Source organism: Chinchilla lanigera, unplaced genomic scaffold (genome assembly GCF_000276665.1).
Source record: "Chinchilla lanigera isolate Chin_1 unplaced genomic scaffold, ChiLan1.0 scaffold00002, whole genome shotgun sequence".
Lineage (NCBI taxonomy): Eukaryota > Metazoa > Chordata > Mammalia > Rodentia > Chinchillidae > Chinchilla > Chinchilla lanigera.
The window spans coordinates 39,464,780-39,491,638 of NW_004955403.1; the positions used below are offsets into that span (position 1 = coordinate 39,464,780).

Below are 26,859 nucleotides of genomic sequence, written 5' to 3' on the forward strand. Positions count from 1 at the left end.
CATGTCATGATCTGTACTTTCTGCCCTATATTTTGATCTTCACTAAGGAGGAACCTTTTTTTGCTGTTTACATTTCATCTACCCTTCGGAACCAACCTTTTAAGGCTCTCAATATTACCTCACCTGCAAACTCCCCATGGCTCACTCCATTTGTCAATAATAAGAACATTTTTTCAATTAAATATTAGTTTTATTGTGGTGCTTAGACTAAGGGCTAAAGCCTAGCTCCTCAACAATTTTGCATGTGATTGAGTGGGAGACTCTGCTCTTAAACAAATTACCTCAATACTCGAATACCTCGGGCAAAAGCAATTTTGAACATCATAACAGTGATGGCACTGGCAGCGACTGCAACCCCAGCAACCATCACCCAGACTCATTCCACCCAAAATGACCAAACCGTGAATGGCTGCTCTCAAACTGTTACTTCTGAGCTCTTAACTGAAACATATATTGATAAGGAAACTTTACAAAGACTTGACATCCTTGGGGCAGCTGTCGAATAGCTCAGCAAACATCTACAACCTCTTTGGACACGTAGTAGGCTCAGCTGTGACACCAGTTATCGTTCAGCATGCATCACTCCAACTCCATTTAATTGCTCTGAATCCTGGGGCAGAGTCCAGTGTGTGCTCCATGGTGCTTTTCATGCTGATCTCAATGGGCAGATCTCCACTCTCCAATGCTGGCTAAGGGTCCCGTTACCCAGATTTCAACTGGAGGCTCATAAGGTTACTTTAGATCATCTCAGTGATATCTGCTATTGGCTGAATCCCAAAGTTGGTTTTCTGGTCTCAACCTTCACATCTGGGTTCTTACAGCTATTGAAATAATTTTAGTTTTGTTCTTTCTTAGAGTCTGAAGAGCCCTTTGTATACTCTGTCAGTGGACACTGCAATCTAAAGCCACAGTGACCTTTCTCCGATGGCCCTCATACCTTCAACCTGTTCATCTTTCACAAACCCAGGTATAAAACAAAAACAGAGGGATGTATGGAAACACTGGCCAGATGTATGCATGAGATAGATATGCAGATATGAGGGCTTTTGGAGCCACATGCCCAAAACTCCTGGAATGCATGGTTAGAGATTAAAAGATGGCCTGCAGGGCCACATGTCCAAGTAGGATCAACAGGCATTGCTTTAGCGAATGAATGCTCTAGCCCTCATCCTCCCCACACTCCAAATTACTGCTTAGATTGGTCCTAATATCAGTCATGACCTTACCCTGTCCTCCTGTGGCCCTCATGCCCCATACATGAATTTCTATGTACATGGCCTTCTTTTTTCCTTTATCCTTGTTTCCTGGTTCTATCAACAAAAAAGCCACAGAAGCTTCAGTTTGGGGTTGTTTTTATGAGACTCTCTCATCCAGAGGGGTCTCAGTTAAGGCCAGTCCCTCTCCGAGATTTTTTGGAATTTGAATTGGACATTTACTCTAAGTAATCATTCATCCTTTGCACCACCATGAACTGTGACATATTTGAAACAATATATTTTTACTTAATTATTACTAATCTAACTATAATTTTATCATTACAGTGTATGATAGCATTTCAATTACCTTTCTTTTTGAATATCTTAGAACAAAAATATACTTTTATATAGCAGGTAAAAAAAGGCCCTCACATTTTAAAATGTGTAGTTCCATACAGGACCTAAGGTGGTAATGTTAGTTTTAGGCACTCTTGTCAAACTCCCAAATTTTATAGGAGATAAAACTATAATTTAGAGAACAAATAGATTTCAGCCTCATCTTTCTACTAGAGCCTAGAAATTACTTAGCTGAAATCCACCTTAAGGGTTTTTTCCCATTTTCTCCTCTTTTTTGATGAAAATAAAGGAATTAATATATATTCCTTATAAACAATTCAAACAATACTTAAATAGAAAAGGAAAAAGTCTTCTTTTACTACCTGCTGAATTTAACCTGTTTCCCTAAAGTAATTCTGGATCGATGTGCCCTCTCAGACCTTTTTCATGAGCTTACAAATCCTTACCTACCTTGAAGTCATGCTCACAGCACTACACTAAGCCTGAGAAACTGGTTTTAAAATTTCAGAAAATTAAACAACCTGGACTGGTATACAAGTGTTTCGCTCTAATACACACAGTTCCTCCTGTCCTTGTAGATCATGCTGTTCTCTGTGTTCTGTTTTTCCATCATTTTCCTTAATGCAGCTACCTTTCTTCACATTATCCTGGCCTCTATTTCCTGCTTATAATATTCCTCTAGAAGTTGATCAAGATCTTTGTTAGCAGGAACTACAGTAGGTACTGGAACAACACGTGCTACTATAGCAACCCTGTCCCTTGTAGTTGCAGTTTAGTGTTTTATGATGGACTTTGCTTGAACAACTCAATGCTTGTCACACCATGGAACTCACAACATTGTCCACAGAAAAACTGAATTGATTTGAATCACATTTGAACATACTCCTACAGCTTTCTCCACATTGTATGGCCTCCTTTCAGATTATTCTAGAGAAATTTCCTTAGCATCAGGTTCCTTTTTGGTCTCCTCATCTTTAAGATGTAAAACATTGACGTGTTGCAGAACTAAATCTGTAGACTACTTCTCTTCTTCTCTCAGATTCACTCCCTTACTAGTGACACCCAGTCATACCATCATCACCACCAACAATCTGACGACTTCTAAATTCCCATCCCCAGCCTGGATTCCTCTCTGACTTCTAAGTTCATGTCACCAGCTGGCTACTTAACATCACCACTTGGATGTCTACTTGACATTTCAACTCCAGTTGTTTAAACATCAATTCTGACATGTTCATTTCTCAGTAATCACTATTCTGTTAAACTATAATATCATTCTTCCAGTTCCTCAAGTTTCGCATTTTGAAATCATTCTCAAATCTCCCTTTTAAAACCCTGCATTAGATTTTTCACCATACTACCCTTTATCTACCTTCAAAATCTATTCAGAACCTAAATAGTTTCCTTCAACTGCATTACTAATACCTTGGTCTTAATACTACAGTCATGGCCAGTCAAGACCATTATAAGGCTCTCCTCACATTGTCTGAGCCCTTGCCCTACCCTCACTTAAGGCATTTATGGAGCTTCAGAACTTTGTCCCTCTCCGCTGCAACATCTCATTTCCAATCTTCTTCACCTGCGTCCCATATGTATTGGTATTAACTCAGAGCTTTTCACTCGTCCTTTCAAGTATTGCTACAGTACGAAACTCTGATGATGTGGAATTGAAAGAAAGGAGTATAAGCATCATGTCCACCACATACCAGTTCCATACCAAAGCCACTTAATTACTCTACATGTCAGATTCTTCAAATAGGAATAGCAATACTACTAGTCCTATAAGGTAGATGGAAAATTTTACTAAATATATTTGGAAAAATCAAGTTCTGGAAATCATTTAGTATTCTTAATAATCTAAACCTGCACATCTACTCAGGTATATTGCATGCCTATTTGTGAAGTATTTCCAAGGCAAACTAGTAAAGAATATCTTTCTTCTCAAGCCCTAGGGCAGTTCATTGAAAAGATAATATCCTACTTTATGTCAACTTGGGTATTTTAATACTATAATGCTGCTTAACTTAACAGAATTTTATAAAATGTGTTGTGAAACTGACCATTTTCTGTATTTTGTTACAACTATTTATGTACTTATTCCATTCTCCTAATGAGACTTATCTCTTTACTGGACAAGACACCCAATAGAAAATACTTTTTAACTCCTCAGATATTCCACAGGTGCATTTTCATAGCTGATGTGGTTATCTGTATACAGTGAACAAGGAAAAACTAGTGCTTCTCATATTGAAATAAAGATCTATTTTGGCCCTAAATGGAAGAGCATTATGGCCTGAGCCCAAAAATGAATAAAACTGTAGCACAATGGTCTTTTAATAGAAACTCTAATGTAAAGTACTCTTAAATATTTATTTATTCAAAACTTTGGTCATGCGTGCCATCTTCATGAGGAGAAACACCAATTTGTATGTTAATAAGTTTAAACTTCCTTGAGGCTGCTGACATATGTGTCAAAAATCCAAACTGAATTAGTTTCAAGAAAAACAATCAAGTTGTCAGAATTTCTTGAGCCTGTTTTGTTTCACATGTTTTAGTTGTGAACAATTACTGAGATAAATGTTTACTTATTTCCTATTATAATTATGTAGAAAATGGAAAACAGCTTTAAGGGAAACTCAGATTACGAAACTGAAACGTTGGAATGATTCTGATTCCTTGGTGGAATGATTCCATGGTTATGACACTGAAAAAAAAAAAGACAACATAGAAAGCTAACTAAATGTTCCTCCTCTATAAAAAGTCCCCTATAAAATTGCCAGCTGAGATATAGGTCTAATTCAAAGAGGCAACTTACTAAGGGTGGATTTAAAAAAGTAGCTAGTCATAATTTTTCCATGGATAAGCCTGAACAAACTGCAATAACTAATCCAAAAACTAATTAAGTATATCTTATTTTCTTTCTTATAATTCAGATAATTTCCAACTTTTCTTTTTAATTGGTTGGCTGTCCAACATACATTCACCATATAGTCTAGGTGTTGACTTATTGAAATATTCTGTATTCCCTTTCTTTCTTTATTTGGAGCCATAGTATAAGACTGCTGTTCAAAGCCTTTGGAGTCAAGCTACTTTTAAATCATGGCCCTCTCACTCTTTACCTTTGTAACTTAGCATAAATTTTGTAACCTTTCTTTTGTCTCCATTTCCTCATTGATAGAGTAAGTATTGTAAAATTATCCACCTCATAAGATTATTATGACTATTAAAATTAATATTTTCACTTACTATATTAAAACCACCTGGAATATAATGCTGTAACTGTCTCCTATGATTAATTTTAATTATGGGAATTAGCAGCAATTTTCTTAAAGAGTCAGGAAATAAATGTTTTAGGCTTTCAAGAGGTTTATGTTATTTCTAGTGGCTATAACAGCTTGACTCCTCTGTGCTAACCTGAAAACTGCCATGGAAGATACGCAAGACAGGGTGCATGGCTGTATTCCAATAAAACTTTATTCATACAACTTTTCTTTACAAAAATAAGCATTGTTTGCTGACATCTGAACTCTAGTGTATATAAAACTGTTCTTATCCTACAAATGAACTGTGATAGTATTACTCTAAAAGAACCAGCTGTACCATTCCTAGAATATACTGATGATATCTGCCTCTCTGGACATTTTAGGTTGTCTCAGTGAATGACTACTGGGGAATACGTTAGAAAATGACTGATAATTGCTTTCAAAAACAGACCCAGAATCATGTTTAACAAACTTAGATATTCTCTCTTCACTTCAACCCCTAATCCCAGTTTCCTAGTATTTCAAAGTTGAACATGATACTAGTTTCCAGAAAGTTTCACCTGTTTAGAAGTGGGGACAGGCTGACATTAAAGTCCAGGGAAAGCTCTCAGAGATTAGAGCTGGCAGACAATGACAAGGAGAAATATAACAAGTATGGCCCAGGAAATGAAAACTAAATGGGGCTGGAGAACATAACAATCAATGAGAATTTAGTATAATAAATCCCTTGTGAAACGAGACATTGAAGACAATATTAAGGAAAATCAAATAACACCATGTTTCATTTGAGGAGGAAAATATTTAAATTTATATTCAATGAAATCCAACAAACTGAACTTAAGCTTTAACAGCTTTGTTGAGTAAAGTCAATATACAATAAAATATAGTCTATAAAGTGTACAGTTTGATTAGTTTGTATAGATACATAAAACCATCACCACAATCAGAATAATTAATATATCCATCACTTGCAAAAAGTCTTCTCACGGACTTTTACAATCCCTTCCCATAACTTCTGTGCACCTTATCTCATTCTGTAGTAGCCATCCATCTGCAAATGTCTAATTTATTTTCATCTGGACTCCAAATAGAGTTTTTCACGTTTTGAAATTTTGTTGTTTTTTTTTAAAATAAAAAATAAATTGAATTTCTCAAATAGATAAAGGATTACTTATCTGTTTCTTCTCAACTGAGTTTTGGTTTCTGTCTTTCAAAGAAGTTGTATGTTTCATTCAAGTTGTAGAATATATTGCACAAAGTTGTTCAGAATATCCTTCTATAATAATTTGAATATCTGTAGAATCTGTAATTATTTTATTGCCTTTATGCTTAATATTGCTAATTTATGTCTACATTTTTGCAATTTGGCTATAGACATTAATTTCATTAACCTTCTCAAAAATCTTTTTTTGGTTTCACTGATACTCTAATGTTTTTCTTACTTCATTAGTTTATGTTCTGCTTTTAGTTTTTATGTTTATTGGTGCTTTATTTCTAGTTTCTCACAGTAGTACTAAGTTCATATATTAGAGGCATTCTTCTTTTATAATGCCAGTATTCCAAGGTATAAATTTCCTCTTCTAAAAGGTATGCCATGAAAGAATGAGCCCTGTGTTTTTCATAACATACCTCAAATACTGACATGTGCTTTTATTTTTATGCAATTCAAAACATTTTCTCATTTCTCTTTTTATTTCTTCTTTGGCCCATGGGTTATGAAGTGCTACTAGGATTCCAAATAGTTGGATTTTTAATGAAATATTTGTTATCGATTTGTATTCATATTACAAGAGAATTTACTTTTTCCATTCTCCCTATGTCTAGTGTCAATTACCTTTATTTGGGTCTACTTTCAGCTTCATTGGCCTAAAGATGTTGCTCCACTATGTATTAGTTTACATTGCTTAGAATAAGAAATCTGCCATCACTCTTAACTTTGCTCTTCCATCCGTAACTCCTCTGTATGTTCCTCTTTAATGAATTCTTTCTTCTACCTGCATTTATTATTTTCTCTTTATTACTAGATTTAAACAATTTGATTATTATGCAACATAGTGCAATTTTTTTCCCATTTCTTCTACTTGGGAGTTGTTGAAATTATTAGATCACAGAGATCTATTTTGTTTGCGACCAATTTAAAACTTTTCAGCTGTTAGTTCTTCAAATGATTTTCATTTTGTTTTTCTCTTCTCAAATCTATGTCCTCTGCAGAACCTCTGATTATTTGCATAATAAACCATCTGAGGATGCACAACTCAGTGTCCTGTTTTGCCACTTTAGTATTATATTTTTTAGTTTATCAATTTTTCATTGACAGTGTATAATTTATTGATAATATCATTCAGTCTGTCTCACCTCAGACATTCTATTCTTTATCTCTAAAAGATAATAAAATGCCATTGTAATAACTATGATGTCATTGTCTACTAATTCTATTGCCTATTTCATTGCTGAGACACCTTTGATGGATTTTTCTTTACAATGTGACTCATATTTTCATGCTTCTTTACAATCCTAGTCTTATTTTTAGATATTTTCTAGTACTGTGTATCAAATTCAGAGTCTTACACATACTAGTTACGTACTTTACTATAAGATATACCCACCACACAAAATACCTTTTATTACAGAGTGTAACATTACATAATGTTAGGGGAAATTTTATGAAAAGATTCATAAATCTATTATTCTAATACCTTTAATTTTTACACCTTCTCATAGTTCCCACATCTATTCATACTTTCTGCACTTCATATAATAAAACCACCTTTATAATTGGCCATAATTATTCAGATACACAAAGGTATGGGGGTAAAGTCCTTATCTGCATGCATGTCTCACTTTTACACTTACAATAAGCATTAATTTAAATTAATATTTCTATGTTATCATTTTATATTGCAAAAACAATATCTTCATATATCTTTTGTCATTATTTTTCTCTTAAACATTTTAAAGTTTAATAAATTTAAAAGTAACCCATGCTCACTCTTAGAGTAACACAGTTATATAAAGAAGTTATATAATCAGCTTCCATTTCCACAAGTAACAAATATTAACAACCTTGGAATGCACCTTTTCATATCTTTTCTTTTTCTAACATTTATATGAAATAATGTAAATATATATATTTATATTATGTATATATATTTATATTATGTATATATATATATATATTTACCTTTGGTTTGTAGTTTCTGGGAAACATTTCTCCTTTCATTTAATGAATGAAATATCTCCTCAGACCAATATAAGTATGCTTAATTATTTTGTTTAAAATTATCTTCATTATATTATTCACTAAGAATGTAAGGTATGAATCAACTATTTTCTTAATAATGCACATTTCCATTATTTCTACCTTCTTGCCTCTTCTAACAGTCTACAATAATGCCAGACAATGCTGACAGAGCTTTAACTTGTTTGTTGCTGGATATGTCTATATTCCAATAAATATTCGTATGTATTGCTCTGAAAAGCAGTTACATGTATCCTTTCTGGTATTTTTTCTAGCTCTGTCAGGTGAGAACAAAGCAGTGTTTAGCTTAAGGCTGTTTGCCCCATTACTGATAACCCGATCACCAGTAAAAGAGCAGCATCACCTCCTGCTCTGTGTGAGCTCCAAAAACTTTCTCCTCTATCATTATGGGTGGTTATTTCCTCACCCTGGCAAGGTCTTCTCACACACATGCTCTAATTAGTACTCAACTGGACTTTCAGGTTGGATGCTTTGCTGTATACAATTTGGAAATTCTCTGCAGCTCTCCAGCATTCTTTCTATGTGCAACTCTCTCCTTTCTGCTACTTTGCCCTGCAAATTCTACCTACCCTGGACTCCTAGAGTTCCTAACTCCATCTTAACACAGGGAGATCCCAGTCTCTGACTGAATTACCCTTCCCTGTTCTACAGACAGTAAGCAGAGGCAATTAAAGGGCTCATCTTGTTCATTTCTCCTTTCCAAGAGATCCCTGTACTCAGCTGTCTGATGCTCAATGTCTTGGGATCATTTATTCCATGTACCGTGTCTATTTTCTTAATTGTTTTAAGCATAGTGATTAATGTGTTTCCTGTTACTCCATCCTGTCTAGCCAAAGTTCACATAGCTTGCATTTGTTAAGATTTTATTTAGGTCCATATTGGGAAATTTAATAACTTAATTTAGATCAAATTTCTTTTAGGTAGTAAACACTCAGTTCAGAAATTTTAGTAAAGAAGCCGTCTAAAATTTATTGTTCTCTGAAAGTTCACAAGGCGAGCATGTGATAGTCTCACTTGAAAGCTCACTGTAAGCTTCACCGCACACTAATGACCGAAATGGCAAGTACAGTTTGAATTCATGGTAAGGGACAGAGATGAGGGAAATATCATCTTGAAGATTAAATTTCTTAGTGTAAGGTTAGAATGATTTTTTGAAGGAGAACCTCTACAACCACAACCCAAATCAATGATAAAAATGACTAAGTACACTGCAGAGTCCTCAAGTGTAGGAATGTAAAATTTAAAAAGTAAGACAGTCAATAGCGTCCACGGACTGTGAGCTTCCCCCAAAGCAAGCTAGACTAATGTTGCTCTCAGAGTGGTTATCTATGTTCCATGTACATTTATGATCTTCCACATCAATGAATATCATGTTAATAGCTTCATATGTTCACCCAGCAGAGAGTATTTATGCTTCTTTAAAAAGACATTTAAAAAGAGACACAAAGCAATGGGTAAATGAAAGAAATAATCATTACCATATTCTGAGGAAACTAGTTAAACAGTAAATCATAATTTGTGGGTCAGTGAATGACCTTTGTAATTAACTTCCATTCATGTAATATGTCACCACTACTAACATCACCAGTTTTCATAATCTGCTCCAAGTAGGTTGACATGGTCATTGAAATTCTCTTAGTATTTTAGAATTAGCACTATAGTACATCTAATATGGGGACTTTAGAGTCAAAATCTCTAATAAGGGTTCATTCAGAGCTACCTTTCCACAAATTGAAAGAAAGAGATTTCCTTTGAATCCATGCTGTTAAAAGGTAATAATGGGTATTTTGAATGAATCTATAAGTTAATTAAGGTAAAACGGAGTAGTATTCAAAGGTTCAGTAACTGGGAGTAAAAGTTAAAGAAATTTAGCTTTTGTTAAATGAAGAAAAATAAAACCCTTATTTATGGAATTTAAAAGGTTGAAGAGATTGAGTGGTAGTGACTTGTTTCCCTACTTTTTAACATTAGTAATACAGGATCCATAAATATATACCAAGGGATATAGAAACATATTTCCAAATCTCCTCTCTGGCACATTTCAGAAAAACATAATCTAGCCCTTTCAGTGCAATCATACAGTGTTCAAATCTGCCTGAAGGCAGTAAGTCGGGGCAGGGAAGCTGTGGTACCACTTCATTTAAGTGCTTTTCCTTTGCAAATCACAGTGGGTAATTTAACTTCTAAATGAATGTTCTTCCCCCATGAAATCTGAATTGAATACAGTTTGTGAAGGACACAAAGATGCTTACATTTACAATGAAGTCTACACATACATGAAGTCATTTATGGATTTATCATGCATAATAGAACTCATGAATATTTTATTAAAAAATCACCTGCAACAAATGGGGGTTTGATCATAATGAAATTCCCACATTTGTAAATTAAATATATGATGACACAGTTTCTAATAAAGCCACTTAATTTATCACATGTTTCAAGTTGTGTAAGGAAAATCCCTGATGATGCTGACCACCTACATGTACTTTTAAAATTAGCTGCCAGAATGACAGTAGTAGGTGCTGGAGTTCACTTTCCTAAGGAACTAAAAATGTTAGATAAAATAATTTCTAAAGCACCTGAATGAATCAATTAGTAACAGAGGAGCAAAACCTACTCATGTTTGAGAATATAAGAATCCAGAATAATGAACAGATGACTACAACTAGCTTTTGACTGAGGGCCTTGGTCCAGCTTGGTTGACGTGGCTATTGAACTGCCCTCTCCTCTAGGCCTTTAAGGACAGAAGACAATTCAAGGCACACCAAGGGTAGAAAAGCTAATATAACAATCTATCAAAAAGTTGGATCTGCAACATATCATGAAGAATGAAAAAGACACTCATACCACCCCGGGTACATGCATTCAAAGTGGTTTTTCTGGAAGCTTCAAAGTAAGTAGGGGAGAAAAATGCAGGTATCATCTGAGGCTGCAATAGATCCCCTCCTATGGAGTTGTCCTTTGCTTCTTCCTCCCTTTCTTCTTCTATAAGTTTATCACTCCTTACTCCTCTTACAAGTATTATATTCCCTCTTTTGCCAGCATCCTAAGTGCTAAGCCAACCCTTACAGTTAAGATGTTCACTGCTAGGCCTTCCTTCAGAGTCACAGACCCTAGAAGTCTGGTGACCCCTATAAGGTCCCACTTTAGAGTTGAGTTTCATTCATCAACTAATGCAAAGCTTGGAGACTGATGTGAGCTTTAACTTGAACAAAAGTAATATGTCTGTCTAAAAAGAGCTAGTCCAAGGAGGGTGAAATCCAGTGTGATATTCTGGAAAATAAAAACAGGGACACATGCCCTGAATGACAAAGGTCCCAGTTAACACACAGCCCTCCTACCCCGTTTCTTTTCTTTCACATAAAAGCCAATTGCACCCTTGAGCCCCAGCCCCCATTCAAGATGTAGGTCTGAGGTCAGTAGATCCTCTGTCTTTTCAAGATGCCAGCCCTTAAGTAAACCTGGTTCCTTTTTACTGAATCTCGTCTCTCATGTAGTGACCTTTAAGTGAAAGACAACCCACTAATAAGACTTTACAAACCAAACTCTTCCTAAACTAGGGTTGCATTCTGAATTGATGTTATTATGGTAGCTCAATATACTCAAGTAGAGAATTTAGTTTAAGGTGGTCTTTAACAATGAATACATTCAGATATTCATCAGAAGCGAAGAAAAATCCTCTCAAATTTACTAAAGGAGCAATGAATTCCAAATTTCTACAAATTATTACAGAATATGAGGCTAGCGCAGTTTGTATGGCAAAATCCAGCTAGAACAATGAAAATAAGAAATTTTAAAGCCAATTTACCTGGTGATGAATCCCAAAACATTGAAAACTGAATCGAGCAATATTTTAAAAAATAAATTATGCTCACATTGGACATCCCAGGAATTCAAAGTAGGTGAATGTTAGGGTTCAGATCTAGAATGTCCCCTGGTATGGCTTGTATCCAGATGTCCCCATAGTCCCATGTGCTCATAGGGGAGCTTTTCAGAAGTGGCTGGATCTAGCATGTGTGAATATGAATTAAGGGTTTTGATAACTACATTAGCTTAGCTCATTTCTGGGTGCAAGTAGTGGAAACCCCACCCTGGGTGTGGGTGGCAACAATCAGTAGGCTTGTACCCTAGACACAACATAAGTGGATAGAAAGAAGGCTGCTTGCTGCTTACTGTCTCCTGCCTGCCATGGCATGGCCTGTTCCCCCTCTGTCATGCCACCTGCCTTGGAGCCAGCTGACTGTGGACTGAAACCTTTACAAACCGTGAGCAAAAATAAACTTTTTCTCCCTTAACTTTGGGCATTGGGTGTTCTGTCTCAGTAATGAAAAAGTAACTAAGGCACCCCCCAAGTGCTCTTGTGTTCAGAGGCTGGCTTTTGAAGGGTAATTGGATCATGGGGGCTTTATATTCATCAGTGGATTAATCCACTAAAGACTTCAAGCTAAATGTGCTAGAAAGAGGCATGACTTGGTGTTAAGAAGGGTTTAGGTCAAGAATGAGCCCCAAAACTCATGATCCCAGAGGTGGGCCTTGGGAAGGTGATTAGATCAAGAGGGTGCTGTGGTTGACTTGTGTTACAAAGTAGCGCCTGGTCAGAAGAGCTCGGTTGTTGGTTATGTGACTGGGCAGTGTGTATCTATCTCCTCCCTCAACACCTTACTTCTCTTTGTACTTCCTGACCATCATGATGTGAGCAGCTTCTTCCTCCCAGACCCTTCCACTATGTCACTTCTGCCTTACAACCAGCTGACCCTGGACTATAAACATGAGCCAAAGTGAACTTGTCCTCCTTTAAGTTGTGTATGTTAGATATTCTGTCACAATCATGAGAAAGTAATGAAGACACTGATCAATAGAAGCATGTCAGAAGAGGTCTAACTTGGAAGGTTATGCCTCGCACCCTGCCTTCTCCCTTCATTCTCTGCTTCCTCCTGACCTCCATGACATGAGTCAGGTCCTTCTACCATGCTGTTCTGTTTTGGAACTGGCCAACCATAGACTGAAACCCGAAGCCATGGCATTCTGTTTACTGCATTTTTGTACCAAAAGTATTTGTTGCTTTTGTCTCCTGGGAGATATTGAAATCTTTGCAGGAAGACAACATATCTTATTTGCATCCTCTACATAAAATCCTAAAACATATCAAAATATCTTAGTTACATTTACTGACATCTCACAGTGTATCAGTTTACCCAGACAATGTGCATTTTTCATAAACTATCTCTATAGTACAAATGAAAGGACTTAAATTCGAAAGCATTAGGAGTAGGTCACATAATAAAACATTAACAGCCAAGATTTGCAAGTACGTCTACACAGTATCCAGCACTCTTTAGATTAAATAACACTATTTAGATTCATGCTACCAATTTCTATTGGACTTCGCTCTTTACTACTATGATACCACAAAGAATAAAACTTATATTGGAAATTACTTTAAAATTAGACTCTTCGTGTTGAAAAGCACATTATATATAAAATAACATGACAAAAACAGTAATTCCTTACTACACTCATCAGAAAACTAAAGGTTTGTGAAGTTGAGTTTTATGGAGATAATTTAAAATGTACAGTTGTATGATGTGGGAGATCATTTTAAAGGATATATATAAGTGATTAACTGATTTAAGAATATAGCTCCTAAAGTGTCATACATTTTGTGATACATTTTATGCAGAAAACTTTATGGTTTCCTTTCTTTGGCTCTTGTTCTCTCTGTTATGGACACTGACCTGGAATTTGAAAGAACTGTATTTTCCATCTGTTCTGGTCATGTTCTGTTCACCTACTCATCTCTCCTGTGAAACAAATCCAACCAAGCAGCTTGAGAGTCAGATGGTAATGTGACGCTAATGTGCTCTGATAAGTCCATAGGCTTTACCCACATTCCATTCCACTCTTTTGCCATTTTACTTTTCATTGATGAACTGAGGTGATAAAAGAGGAGGGAGATTAGGCATAAATAGTTTTCAAGAAAACTATTTCTTGACAAGAAAATTGTCAAGCAACCATAAAGACTACTGCAGCTGCAGCCTGGTGGCTGTCATGATTTGGCTAGAACATTGAATCTTAGCAAAAGTCATTCAGGAGAGCCTTGAACCCTTTCGTCTCAGTGGTCGGGATAGCCCACTGGTCCTCCAACTTCCTGATACCACTTCAGAGCAGTTCTCCCTTGCAATGTCAAGAACACTAGAATCCAGAAGGCCTTAAGACTTGACCAGCCTTAGAGATTTCTAAGTCTTGGAGACTGAGACCCAGCAAAAGCAAGCAGTATTCCCAAGTTACACACAAATACGGCAGTGGAGACAGTACTGGAATTTATATTTCTTTACTACCAGGCCAGTTTGGTTTCCAGTTGCCATATCACTACCTCAGTAGGTCTATTTAAGGAAAGCAAAACTTGTATTTATTTTATAAGGCCACAGAAGGATAGTGTAAGTAAAAAGAAGAGCCTTTCATTCAATTTATCATTTGTTTCTGCTTTTTCTGTCCTGCAAACAAAGAACATATTTAAGAATAAGAATGTGGTGTATAAAATAGAAATGTACTCTGTTAGATAATGTGGGTAAAAAGGCAATTTCAAAATCAAGCTGTTTAGGGAAAAGCGAATGGAAAGCATGAACCCTAGTACAGACCATCTCTAAATAACTGCGTAAGTTATCCTTGGTTACGTACCATTCCAGTGCACTGCCAAACATCAAAGGCCAAGAAGTACTTACTCAAAAGTTGTTACACTCCCCACAGAGCTTTATTATTCATATATCTTGAGTAAAGAAAGTCCAAAGAAAAGTTTTTATAAGAACAAGTTTTCTGGTTATTGTCATTTAACATATCCATTTCAAATGTCAACTTGAAATAACTTTAGCATATGATTATGCAATTAATATATAAATCGCCATTATCCATAAACTGCTTGCAAAAGTGAAGACTACAGCCTTATATCTTATTTCATACTTCTGTAATGCCAGGATTAATCCATGTTTCATTTGTAGTAAGTGTTCAATAAATGTCTAATGAATTAATGAGTATTTGTAGCCTAGAGCTATGTGCTCAAATTTAGCTCTCTGTAAACACAGAATTGTGAGTATGTAAGTTCTTCAAGTCAATCCAGATGGCAAATGAAATCTGGACCAGAAATGACTGAAAGACTACATGGCCAAGATTCTACTAGCACATTAGTCAAGGTGAATTAAAAATTGTCAAGATATTTTGAACATAAGAGATACATGATCACATCACATCATCAAGAATAATACCTAAAATATTTATATTTATTATCTCTGATATCTTTCCAAACAAAAGACCTATTGGGGGGTTTTAAGATTAAAATGCTCTCAAGATTACAAAATTGAGAGTACCTGAAAGTGAATGCATTTTTCTACCTGGCAAGGAAAACAACCCTTATCCACAAATGTTTTTATAAAGATCACCTTCCCACAAATAAATAGTTAAAATTTTTAAAATCCTCTACATTCTATATATTTGTGCTACTATAAAAAATTATAGGATGTTTGCTGAATCCCAGGCAAAGTTATGTGCATTTTACATTCATTTAATTTTTATAACACCCTGAGCATAAGGGGCTGAATAACTTTCCAAAATAACAGTTATTATGGGAGGAAGGTCAATATTAGAGTCCATGGCCAACACATTCCAAAGTTCGAGTTGTCAGTAAGTTATTATTCTTCCTTTCTGAAACCTTAAAAAAAAAAAAAATCTTTTGAAACCAATAGGCTAAAAAGTACCCATAAGGGAAAAGAAAGGAAGAAAGACAAAAGAGGCTATGGCATCATTTGTAGCCTAGAGTTCTGGCTTCAAATTCCATTCAACTGGGAAACATAAAGCAAGCTATCTTATAATGCTTAGGTACGAGTGTCATCCAACACAAAATGAAAATGTATTACTAGACACTTATTTTTGATGCATAAAGTTTTGTGTATGAAACCCCATTCCAATTTTGAATTCTATTGCACATGCTAAATTTCAGCTCCTGTTGTAATAATTTTAATCCTAGAATATATGGCAAGTGTACCCATAACATACACTTCCAATGATATAGTTAATCAGTATCTTCTCTGTGTTCATATTGACTCACTAGTTCACCTAGAAAACTCCTAACAGATCTCTTTCCATGAAGAGATGTAAGGCAACACAAGGTTCTTGGCTTAGGTCATTACTTCCTTTGCCCATCCCAGGTGGCAAATCTTAATTATTCAAATCATGGGGTGACATTCTGCTGGCCAATCACCACTCAGGTCTGTGTATACACTATTTTTTTCTGGTATGAAAACATACACATAGAAACATATACTTTAATTCTTAGGTTTAGAAATGGAGACAAGAAATGCAAACCTGTTTTATAGATTGTGTTCTGCTCTACTTGTCATAGCATAAATACAAATGGTAAGTCTTCCTTCTAGAAAATACGGTAATCTGCTAAAAGTAATATATTTTCCTTAAAGAAGTTACACTATAGACAGCAGTACCTACAGCATATATTTTAGATGTGTCAGACTTGCTATTCTTAAGCAACCAGACTGGAGTTGCAAGAAGCTCCCTTGACCCTATTATTTGTAAAAGTTTTAAATAGTTTGACTGTAGGGCATCTAGGCAAGTTAGAATTGAAAAGAAATCAAATTATTTAAGTACCTTTGCACAGCATATTTGTTTTCTCAAAGGCATTCACACATCACTCACATACACAACATACACTGTAAACCACTTTCCTCACTTGCCTGTCTTGAAAAAGATGTTCTGCACATTCTTTACAGGCTCATGATCACAAATCCAGTGACATTCACATAGCAAATATAAAGTGTGAAGCAATTTAACATGTTACACACAAAATGTCAGAACCTGTGCCAGTAAGAGGACACCAATGACTGAATTCCACTTGGATTCAATTCAGCACTTGTCTTAATGGGTAAGGAAAGCCAGCTATCACAACTTACATGCCAGAGTCTCCCCGACACCATGGAGCACTCAAATACTTCTTTGCAGAACTCATCATATGCATTTGTTTCCCACATCACTAGGATACTTCATTCATAAGTCCTCACACTTGGAGAACACTCTAGGGCCTCTGCATTTCCAACATAGTGGGAAAGTGCTGGTCTTACCCTGACATTAAAATAAAGAGCTTATGCGATGCAAAACCGCTGAAGACAAAATGCATTCCCTCTAAAGAAAATTACGATGAATGGATTCTGATGGTGCAGACACTACCGGTTCAACTGAGTCTTACTCCCCACGCGTTGCCTGGACAGCCAAAGTATGGGGTTTGCCAAAAGGACACCTCTGGAACACAGAAACCTGGCTTCACATTCTTACCATTTACCACCTCTGTGACAGTCCAGCCATTGTGCCTTTCTGCGTGTCAGGACCCTCGTGAGTCCAAAAAAAAACGTGACAATGTACACTGATGAAGATACAGTAAAAGACAACAGCCTTCAGAGTTTTTTAAATGTAAACATGTAAATGTTATAATGGCCTGAATCACAGAGACAATGTCTAGATATGTAAGTACCTAGACACCCAGGACCCATTCTCTTGTGTGTTACCCACTTGCCTATTTTCTAGTTAATCACAGTCAAGTGTTCCCCTCTGAGAACTGAAAGGTTTTAACTTCTCTAATATGAGGTACAGTCACAGGCTGCTGAATGACAGGGATATGGTTTGAGAAATGCATTATTACGTGAGTTTGTTGCTGTTCAAATATCATGAACAGTACTTATACAAACTGAGGCAGCTATGACATCGCTAAGTGATAGAGTTTATGGGACAACTGCTGTCTACATGAGTTTCCATTGACTAAGATATGGTTATACTTATACACATACATATGTTATGCTCAGGTCAGTATAGATGATTACATATACTTGACTCTCTGAAAACACAGTAATACAGGTGCAAAACAAAAAGTATCATAAACATACAAACCTACAACTACTAAGCGTTGTGGTTGGAAAAGGCCAAAAGAGAGACATTCCAACTTTTTACAGTGGTCCATCAACTGACCCAGTGCTATGGAGGTTTGCAGCACTCCACTAGAAAGTGATTATCCTAATAAATTCACTCACAGCCCAAGCAAGAGCTCAGAAGACACTGATAGCAGCAAGCAGGCCAGGAGCCATGAGAAGTGATTCTGGGGTCCATAGTCCACGTGCTGACAGTTCAACACGGACAAGAAATGTAAGGAATGAACAAACCATTTGACGCTGCTGCTCCTCCTCCTGCCCCCCAGCACACCAATGAAACAGCATCAGCAAGAAGCTCAGCCCCACAGAAGATACCAAATGCTGATAGAAAATCCATAGTTTTTATCTCCGTCTACATAACTACTCTGCTCATCAGTAAAGTGGCGCAGTGTGTTAAAAACTGTCAGAGTCGGAGTCTTTTTAAAACACTGAGTTTGACGCTTTACCCAGCCCATCAGGACTTAAAAATAAAATTGACATGGTACTATAAAATTGATAGGTAATATATTTGGAGGCACTTTTCACCTACCTAAATGTATAGATTTGATGTTTTATAATTACTTATATCAAGGGATTTTTAATAAGACTGTTAGTACATAATTGAGTTTAAACTCTAAATGTAAATTGCAAGAAAAGAACTGAGTACGGCAAACACTTCCTTGGTTCACTTTCTTGATTTCAATTAATGCCCAATTTACAATAATTCTTAATACAAATACATAGCGGAGCTCTTTAGAACAGCTTGATGGGATAAGAACACATTTTATAAGGAGCTGATGAAACAAGCAGTCCATTAGCTCACAGTGTCTCAAAATCCAATAGTCAATATTGCATTGTCAGGGCTGAAAATGGCAAGAACTAAATAAATAAACAAGGGATTCCTCTCTTGCTTTCTGGGAAAGAATATATTTAGTGTAATTCATTCCACAGCTTTGAGCTTAGAAATTTTTTTTCCTTCCAAAGTGTTTTTACTTAACAGGTAACTAAAGGGAATAAACCACTAAAACCCACATGGTTAAATCATCTCACAGACTCCACAATGTAGAGAGGAAAAATCCACAATCAATGTCAGATCTTGGAACATGAAAGAATTGCAAGAGACTGCAAGAATCTCCCAGAAGATGAATCCTGCATCCCTCGGAATATTGCCAGGCCCCTAAAACCTGGTCTTGCCCCAGTTAGGCTCTGAGCTAAAGATGCTGCAGGGGGCTTCCTATAGTTTAGGGGAGCAATAGATCCCCCACTATCATCACCACCACCTCCCCAGACAACAGATGGTCCCAGCAGGATGTTCATTGCCTCATAGAAGTAGATTATTTGCCTCTATCTTTTCTAAGCCTTCTTTGCAAAGCTTAGGAGGGCCCTACTTTGAAATATTTTAAGCAGATGGGTCTAAGGCATAACTAGAAAAATAGGTAGTATTTCTAAAATGAATGACCAGCACTCGATACTCTCTACCTGAGTTCTAGAAATATTCAGTGGCTAATCTCTTTTCAGTAACCATCATTTCAATTTCACAATAACTGAGAGGCCTGGAGGATTATTAATGTGACTATTTGTCATAAAGTTTGCAAGGAATAAATTTTTAACTACAGGAAAGTGAATTTCAAGTTCATGTCAGAAAAAGTTGCTAAGGTATTGAAAAATAGGATCCATAAATGTACAATGAAGGAAGACAATATGGTTTCTGTAGAAGAAATTATAAGTTTATGTACAGTCCATATTAGACTTTCATAGAAAAGTAAGTCATAATGAAGTCAAGAAAAGCCATTGAATTACGTCACAACTTTTTCAAAAAATCTTTTCTAGGCGCCTACATACTTGCAATTGTAGGTAAGAGGAAGCTTAAATTATAGAAGGTAGGGCTGAGTAAGCACCTGCTTTAACAAAAACAATAAAGACTCCCTGCATTACTGAACTGGCTAAGAGGAGAGGTAAAAGATTTCTGTAAAGGACTATAAAAGCATTGATAAAAGAAACTGAAGAGAACATAAATAAATGGAAAGATGTCCTATGCATTAATTGGAAGAATTAATACTGCTAAAATGTCCCCATGAGCAAAAGTAATATACGCATTTAATACAATTTCTATTAAAATACCTATGTCATACTTCACTGAAATAGAAAAAAGTCCTATAATTTTTATGGAACCACAAAAGACCTAGAATAAGCAAAGAAATCTTCAAACCAAAAGAAAAAACTGGGACATCACACAATTTCACTTTGAAGTATATTACAAACTCTAATTATCAAAACAGCATGGTACTGGCAAAAAAAAAACAGACACAAAAAACAATGCAGCAGAACAGAGAACTTAGAAGCAAACAGATGAACCTAGAATCAAATGACTTTTGACAAAGGCTACAAGAACACATACTTGGGGAAAAGCATACTTTTTGATAATACAAGAATGAGACTAAGTCCCCATCTCTCACCATGTAAAAAATCAACTCAAAACATTAGAAACATAAACATAAAATAAAAACTAGAAAAATACTAGAAGAAACATTGAGAAAATACCCTATGACACCGATCTCAGTGATTTCTTTGATCTCCTTGATCTCTTTTACATTCTTTTCCAAGCACAGACACCAAAAAAATAGACAAGTGAGATTATGTTAAATATTTTCAAATGTTTCTGCATAGCAAATAAGAATGAAGAGACAGCATGCAGAATTGGAAAAGATGTTCACAAACTATGTATCTGGCAAGTTATTAAGGTTTTGCATACACAAGGAACTCAATTCAGCAGCAAAATACATATAATAATGGTTAGATTTTGTATATGCAAATCACACTACTTCTTCAAAGACAAAAAGTGAGAAAAGCTCAGAATCTATGTAAATAAAGAAAGGAAAGGACGTGAGACAAGAGAAAAAGAAAGAAAGCTATAAATAAATTTGGCTTACTCTGAGGGAATATATTCAAGAAAAAGTAATTTATTTTTCCATATCTATTAACAGTAATTGCCATTTGTGGATCAAAATGGCTATGGGCCCCCAAGACCAGGACTAAAGAATTACTACTGGCAAATAAAGAATGCCTTAGGCATCCCTTTGCAAAAATTGTATCTTGACCACTTCTGAGTTGGCACTAGAGGCAGAAGGAGGGAAAAATTTCAAGATCTGAGGGATAAAAACTAAAACAGAAGAGACTGGTTTGGAGGAGCTCAATGAAATGCATTTTTTGAAATGGGAACTTGGCAGTCTATGGAGGTGGTCAAGTGAAAGATAAATGTTTGGATGTTTAGAATTAGGGTAGAATAAAGTAGACACAAAATCGAGCATCAAGTTCTGAAATGCCATAACTAAGAGGTCATCAGCCTCACCAGAAAAACAACACCAAGGACAAAGGAAAAAAAAAAACTATCATACTTAGAAATTATAAACTTTTGAAAATTATCCCAAAATCTAGTGTCTTAAGACCATAGAGTATTAGTTATAAAGAAAACCAGAGAGAATTCTCTAAGATGCCTAGAACCTATTTCTACATAAACAAGCTCACAGATGCTCCTCAAAAGGCAAATTCAACCCTGCCTTTGCTGACCTTTAATCATGCTTGGATACTTTCCAAGGAAAAAAAAATCATTTACTCCGGATCTTCGAGGTAGAAAGCCCTCTTTTTTCACAGTGCTCACAGATATCTACAGAGAAGCAGGGTACCCTTCTGGACATTTTGCTTCATCTATCGTCTAAGCCTCTACTCATCATCAAAAATATTAATTTAGTCAATCTCCCCTACTGAATGTTATAGTTTTAGTTACCTGAGCTTCCCAATATCCCTTTACACAAAAAGAAAAGAGAACAGGACACAGGGAGGGAGGGCAGGGAGAAAGGGAAGGAAGGTGGATGTACATTAATGTAGTTACTTCATCAGATCTCTGCTTCGCTGGGTAATCTCTACATGAATCTGGAAGATTAATTTGTAACCTGAATTTGCCTAGACTCTTCACAGACATTAATCCTCAGATTAACGCTTACTGATGTAGTACCACAATGAAACAGGATACCTCAGCCCCTGATCTAAGATGAGCTCCTGCAGCATCAGTTTCCCAGGGTCCCCTAGGAGTCTTTTGAACTCAAGAGAGTAAAAGAACTCTGATTGCATAACTATTTAAATAACCATGTACTGCCCTGAAGAAAACCACATCCAATAATTTACATCTTTGTGCATGTGTATTTACACCAAACAAAGTACCTATATTGTACCCTAGTGGATTTGCTTATATTAATATAAATGAAGCAATGTCAGATTAAATGACCAGCTTTGACTTATACTAAAACGTCTAAGTCAAAAGCCAATCAAATTAACATAAGACTTCCCTTCTGTAGCTTCATGAACTTACAATCAGAATTCTGATGGGTGTCCAATCACATTCTACCTCACAAATATACTAGGGATACTGCAATTTTAAGCATATTATAATTGAGATTATTTCTCCTTGGGTACCATGTATTTGATCTCGTTTGGAATATAAGTTTTAGATGGTTCCACAACAGTCTTTGCTAACAGACTGTAGATATTGAGAAGGTACTGACATTCCTAATGATGATCTAGTAATCCATGCCTGTGATAAACATTAAAAACCAGTTGTGATGCCTGCCCACAAAAATTTGGGCTTTGAAAATATGAAAGTGTGTTCTTATTCACTTCAGCCAAATCAGATATAAAAGTAACTGCATCTCTTATTATTCAGGACTCCCTGGAATAATTTAAGTTAAAGGAAATCTTCCAAATAGTCAGCTAAGAATGAATGTAATGTAATCCTTAATACAGCCACAATTTACCACCAGGAGACCTGGACTTATGTCCCAAGTAGTCTTTACAAAGGCATTTAAACTCACTCAGCAACACTGTGTAACAGGAAGATTAACAAATACTACCTTGTGGGGCTACTGTGAGCATCAGCCAGAATAATATACTCAAAAATGCTTTGAGAAGGGTTCCTTTTTCCCCACAGCCTTGCCAGCATTTGTTATTGGTTGATTTTGTGATACTAGCCATTCTTTCTGGGGTGAGATGAAATGTCAGAGTTGTTTTAATTCGAATCTCTCAAATGACCAGTATGTTGAACTTTTTTTCATATATTTATTTGCTGATTGCACTTTTTAATCTGAGAAGTGTGTATTCATTTCAGATGCCCATTTTCATATTGGATTTTTTAATTTGAGAGGGTCTCATTTTTTGAGTTCTTTATATAGTCTATATATTAGTCATTTGTGCCAGGGATGTAGCTCTGCGGTTCAGCGCCTGCCTGGTAAGCGCAAGGCCCTGAATTTGATTGGTGGTACTAAAACTTTGGGGAAAAAAAGACCAAAAAGAATCTCTGCTCACATTGATATTAGTCCTTTGTCTGAGGAAAACATGGCAAAAATTTTTTCCTATTCTGTGGATTGTCTCTTCACTCTGTTGGTGATTTCTTTCCTTATACAAAAGTCTTTTAATAAAATGAGTGTAGATTGGTTCAACCACTGTGGAAATCAGAGTGGAGATTCCTCAAAATACTAAAGGTTCTATTGGACCCAGCTATTCCTGTTCTTGGATCTTCCCAAAAGAATAAAATGCATCATTCCACAGCAATATATACATACCCATGTTTATAGCAACACAGTTTGTAAAAGCTAACTCTTGGATATGGCCCAAATCCCCACCAACAAATGAATGGGTAAAGATGTGATTTTTTTATACAGTGGAGTACTACTTAGCCATAAAGAAGGATAAGCCTGAGACATTTCTAGGTAAATAGATGCACCTTGAGACCACACTTTTAAGAGAAATAAATCAGAACATATATGTAAATATTGCATCATTTTTCTGTTGTGAGAAACTGAAAGTGTAAATAAAGACCAAAATGTAGAATAGATACTGTGAAATAGGAGTGTTCAAATGGGAAGGGAAACTAGGGAGGGAGAAGGGGAAAGGAAAGAAAGGAAAACAAAAAACGAGAAAAGAAGGAAAACTGGAAAGAATGCTTTTGTAAATAAGGAGGGAAAGATGTTGAGGGGAGTGGAGGGGAATGGGAAAAAATAAAAATCAAGATATATCATGTACAGATACAAATTCCCTCTGATGTGATCATTATAGATATCAAAAGTAAGTTAATTAATAAACTTAATTAATTTAAAAAATGCTTAGAAACCATAAAGTCATGTTCATCACTCTGACATCCAGCCTGTGCAAAATTTAAGGAACCTTGGATCCCTTTTTTAGAGAAGGCCAGAAAGGGCCCTTTATTGGATGGGCCAAGGCTTGAAATCTGCTACTTACCTGAGAGGGGCGGATCAGAGGTGGGCAAGCACGTGCAAAGCACCTCCCTTCCTCTTTTGCTTCACCTTCACAAACCTTCCTGCCCTTTCCCATTTCAGTGACCTTCTTCTGGCTCTTGTTGGAGATTTCAATGTATTAATGCTGTTCCTGTTATTACAACTTTTGTCTTATACAGTGCCAAAAGGGAGGCACTGTGATCTGCCCACTCTGTAGCCAAGATGGCAGATGACAGCTTTTCATTTGACTGCATTTAAAAAGCAGAGTGGCTCATTAAAAAGGGGACCTCGGATTCTGTGCATACTTCTCAGCCTTTCACTTGGACCACTCTTATTTTCTCTCTCACCATACACACAATTAGACGCAGGCATGATTCCTCTTTTACTTACAAATAAGGAAGAAGTGTGGTGATCCATTCAAACTTCTTGTTCCTCTCGTCTTAATTCCAGTAGCTATGTCCAAAAATGTACCAGTATCAAAGAGGAAAAAGAAACCGAACACTACCGAAATTTTCCCCTTTGCTTAGACTTTTATTTGCTGAGGAAAATGAACATCTATATTTGAGGTGTGTTGACATACACACGGTGACTACCTTGTAGTGATCTCCTGTTGAACCGTTCACACACGAAAGCATCAGAATAGATGCCTTCCCAAACAATCCTATCAACTATATACAATTAATTAAATAAATAAAACTACAATTTTCATCAAATCGCAATTATGACTCAAAACCTAGGCCCTACAGAAAAATACATTTAAGGCACCGCCCAGGCTGGTCATGCACTGTAGCCAGGCAGTGTCTCCTCGTCCGGGCCATCAAACAAGACCTTAGAAACTTGGGGTTGGGTTCAGTGTTAAAGGTGATAGAAGCGCACTTGTAAACAAAACTGAATTAAGTAAGGGTGCTGAGTTCCAGAGACACCAGGTTCCCTCAAACACTCTGAATTGGGAATAAGCATCTGTATTGGGGTGCTCCTCCAGACAGCAAAAAGATCTCACAAACTGAACCCCATGCACACACCCTCCTCCTCCTCGGGCTAGTGCGTCATCGAAGGTAGAAATTAACTAGGGAATTTCCAGCATCTTCTTCACTGGTGTACATGTCTCCTTCCTTCCGGCGCAAAGAAGGAGAATAGGGTTTACCTCGCAGTTCTGAGCGCGCACGGAATCCAGAGCGGTGCGGGCAGCTGAGCCTGCGCCCACCCCTGCTTCACCCTCCCGAGCTCCTGCACTGGGACAGCATACACAGGGCTCTACCCAGGGCGCGTTCCACAAACCTCACAGCCTTGGCAGAGTTAATTGTGAGTCCTCCCTGAGCTGAGGGTCACCCCGATCACTACCCGGCAGAGGCCAGAGCTGGGAGCCCCCGCGCGTAGAGCCGGGGACCCGAAGACAGCGGCGCTCACGTGGTGCCCGCGCTGCGCTCGGGGCTCCGACCTCGGGCGGCCGGAGGGAGCCCCGCCCGGCGGAGGCGGGACCCGCGGAGGCGCCACCGAGGGAAGGGAGGGCAGAGACCGCGCGTCTCCGCCGGGAGTGCAGCCCTGGCCCCGGGCGGTGTGGGTCGGCTGGGGTTCCCCGGGTGTTCACAGGAAGGAAGACTCAAGTTTGGCTGGGGTAGCAACTTGGGAAAACATGTTTTTGAGCAAACGCGTTGGAATCCCCTTTAGAAACGAGTTCTTCCCTGGTGGTCAAAATGCCCATCTAGCCTGGAACGTATTCTTGAAATTCCCGGCAAAACAGGAGCCAAGGTGTCCCGAGGTGGCGATGCCATCCCCACCCAGCTTTGGGGGAACCTCGCCCCCACGGTCTCGGAGGAACGCAGGGGAACCGCGCCCTGGAACCGAGGAGGCGGTGTCCCCGCGGAATGCGTAGAGCCAGCTGAGTGTGGGTATTTAAAACCCCCGCAGCCTGCGGGATCTGCGACTTGTTCCGTTTCGCTGGGGGAGGAGGGGTAGAAACTCCAGGACGGTTCACTCCAGCTGGAGGACGGGCGCTTGGAACCGGTGCCACGGCACGGAACTCCAGTCCGCGCGGCGCTCGGCGCGGCGCCGCCGCTCGGGGGTGGGAAGCGGCAGGAACGGCAGGGGGAGAAGCGGAGGGGCGAAGGAGCGGAGCGAGGAGGGCCGGCGAGGGCGGCCAGGAAACAGGTGAGCTCCCACCGCCGCCCAACGGACGCCGGGCGCCGCGGGCCGCGCCGCGCCACGCTCGCAACTTGGAGAGGACTTACCGGCTTTGCACGGGTCTTTGTAATCGATGGTCTCCGTCCTGTCCTCTTCGTTCCCATCGAGAGTGTAGTCATAATCGAGGCCAGCGGAGACGCACGGCTCCGCGCAGAACAGCAGCCCCAAGGCCACCAGCCCCAGGAGCATCCTCGGGGAAAGCGCGTCCGGCCCCATCCTCCTCCCCCGGAGGAAAAGGAGGGGACGGGACGCGAGCGCCGGCGGCTGAGGCGCGGGCCGGGCACCGGCGCTCTCCACCCCGCGCGGAGGCTGCTCGGCGCTCAGGTGTCCCGAGACATGCGGGTGCGGGCGCCGCCC

General features: G+C 37.9%; 1 protein-coding gene across 1 annotated transcript in view; it reads right to left on the reverse strand.

Moving 5' to 3' along the window:
* The window catches only part of Tll1 (tolloid-like 1), a gene marked incomplete at its 5' end in the record, with an annotated part of 192,178 nt that extends 165,319 nt beyond the window's left edge, over positions 1-26,859 (reverse strand). The window contains 1 exon segment of the mRNA XM_005373585.2: positions 26,550-26,859. Within this exon segment, the coding sequence (XP_005373642.1) occupies positions 26,550-26,718 (169 nt within the window).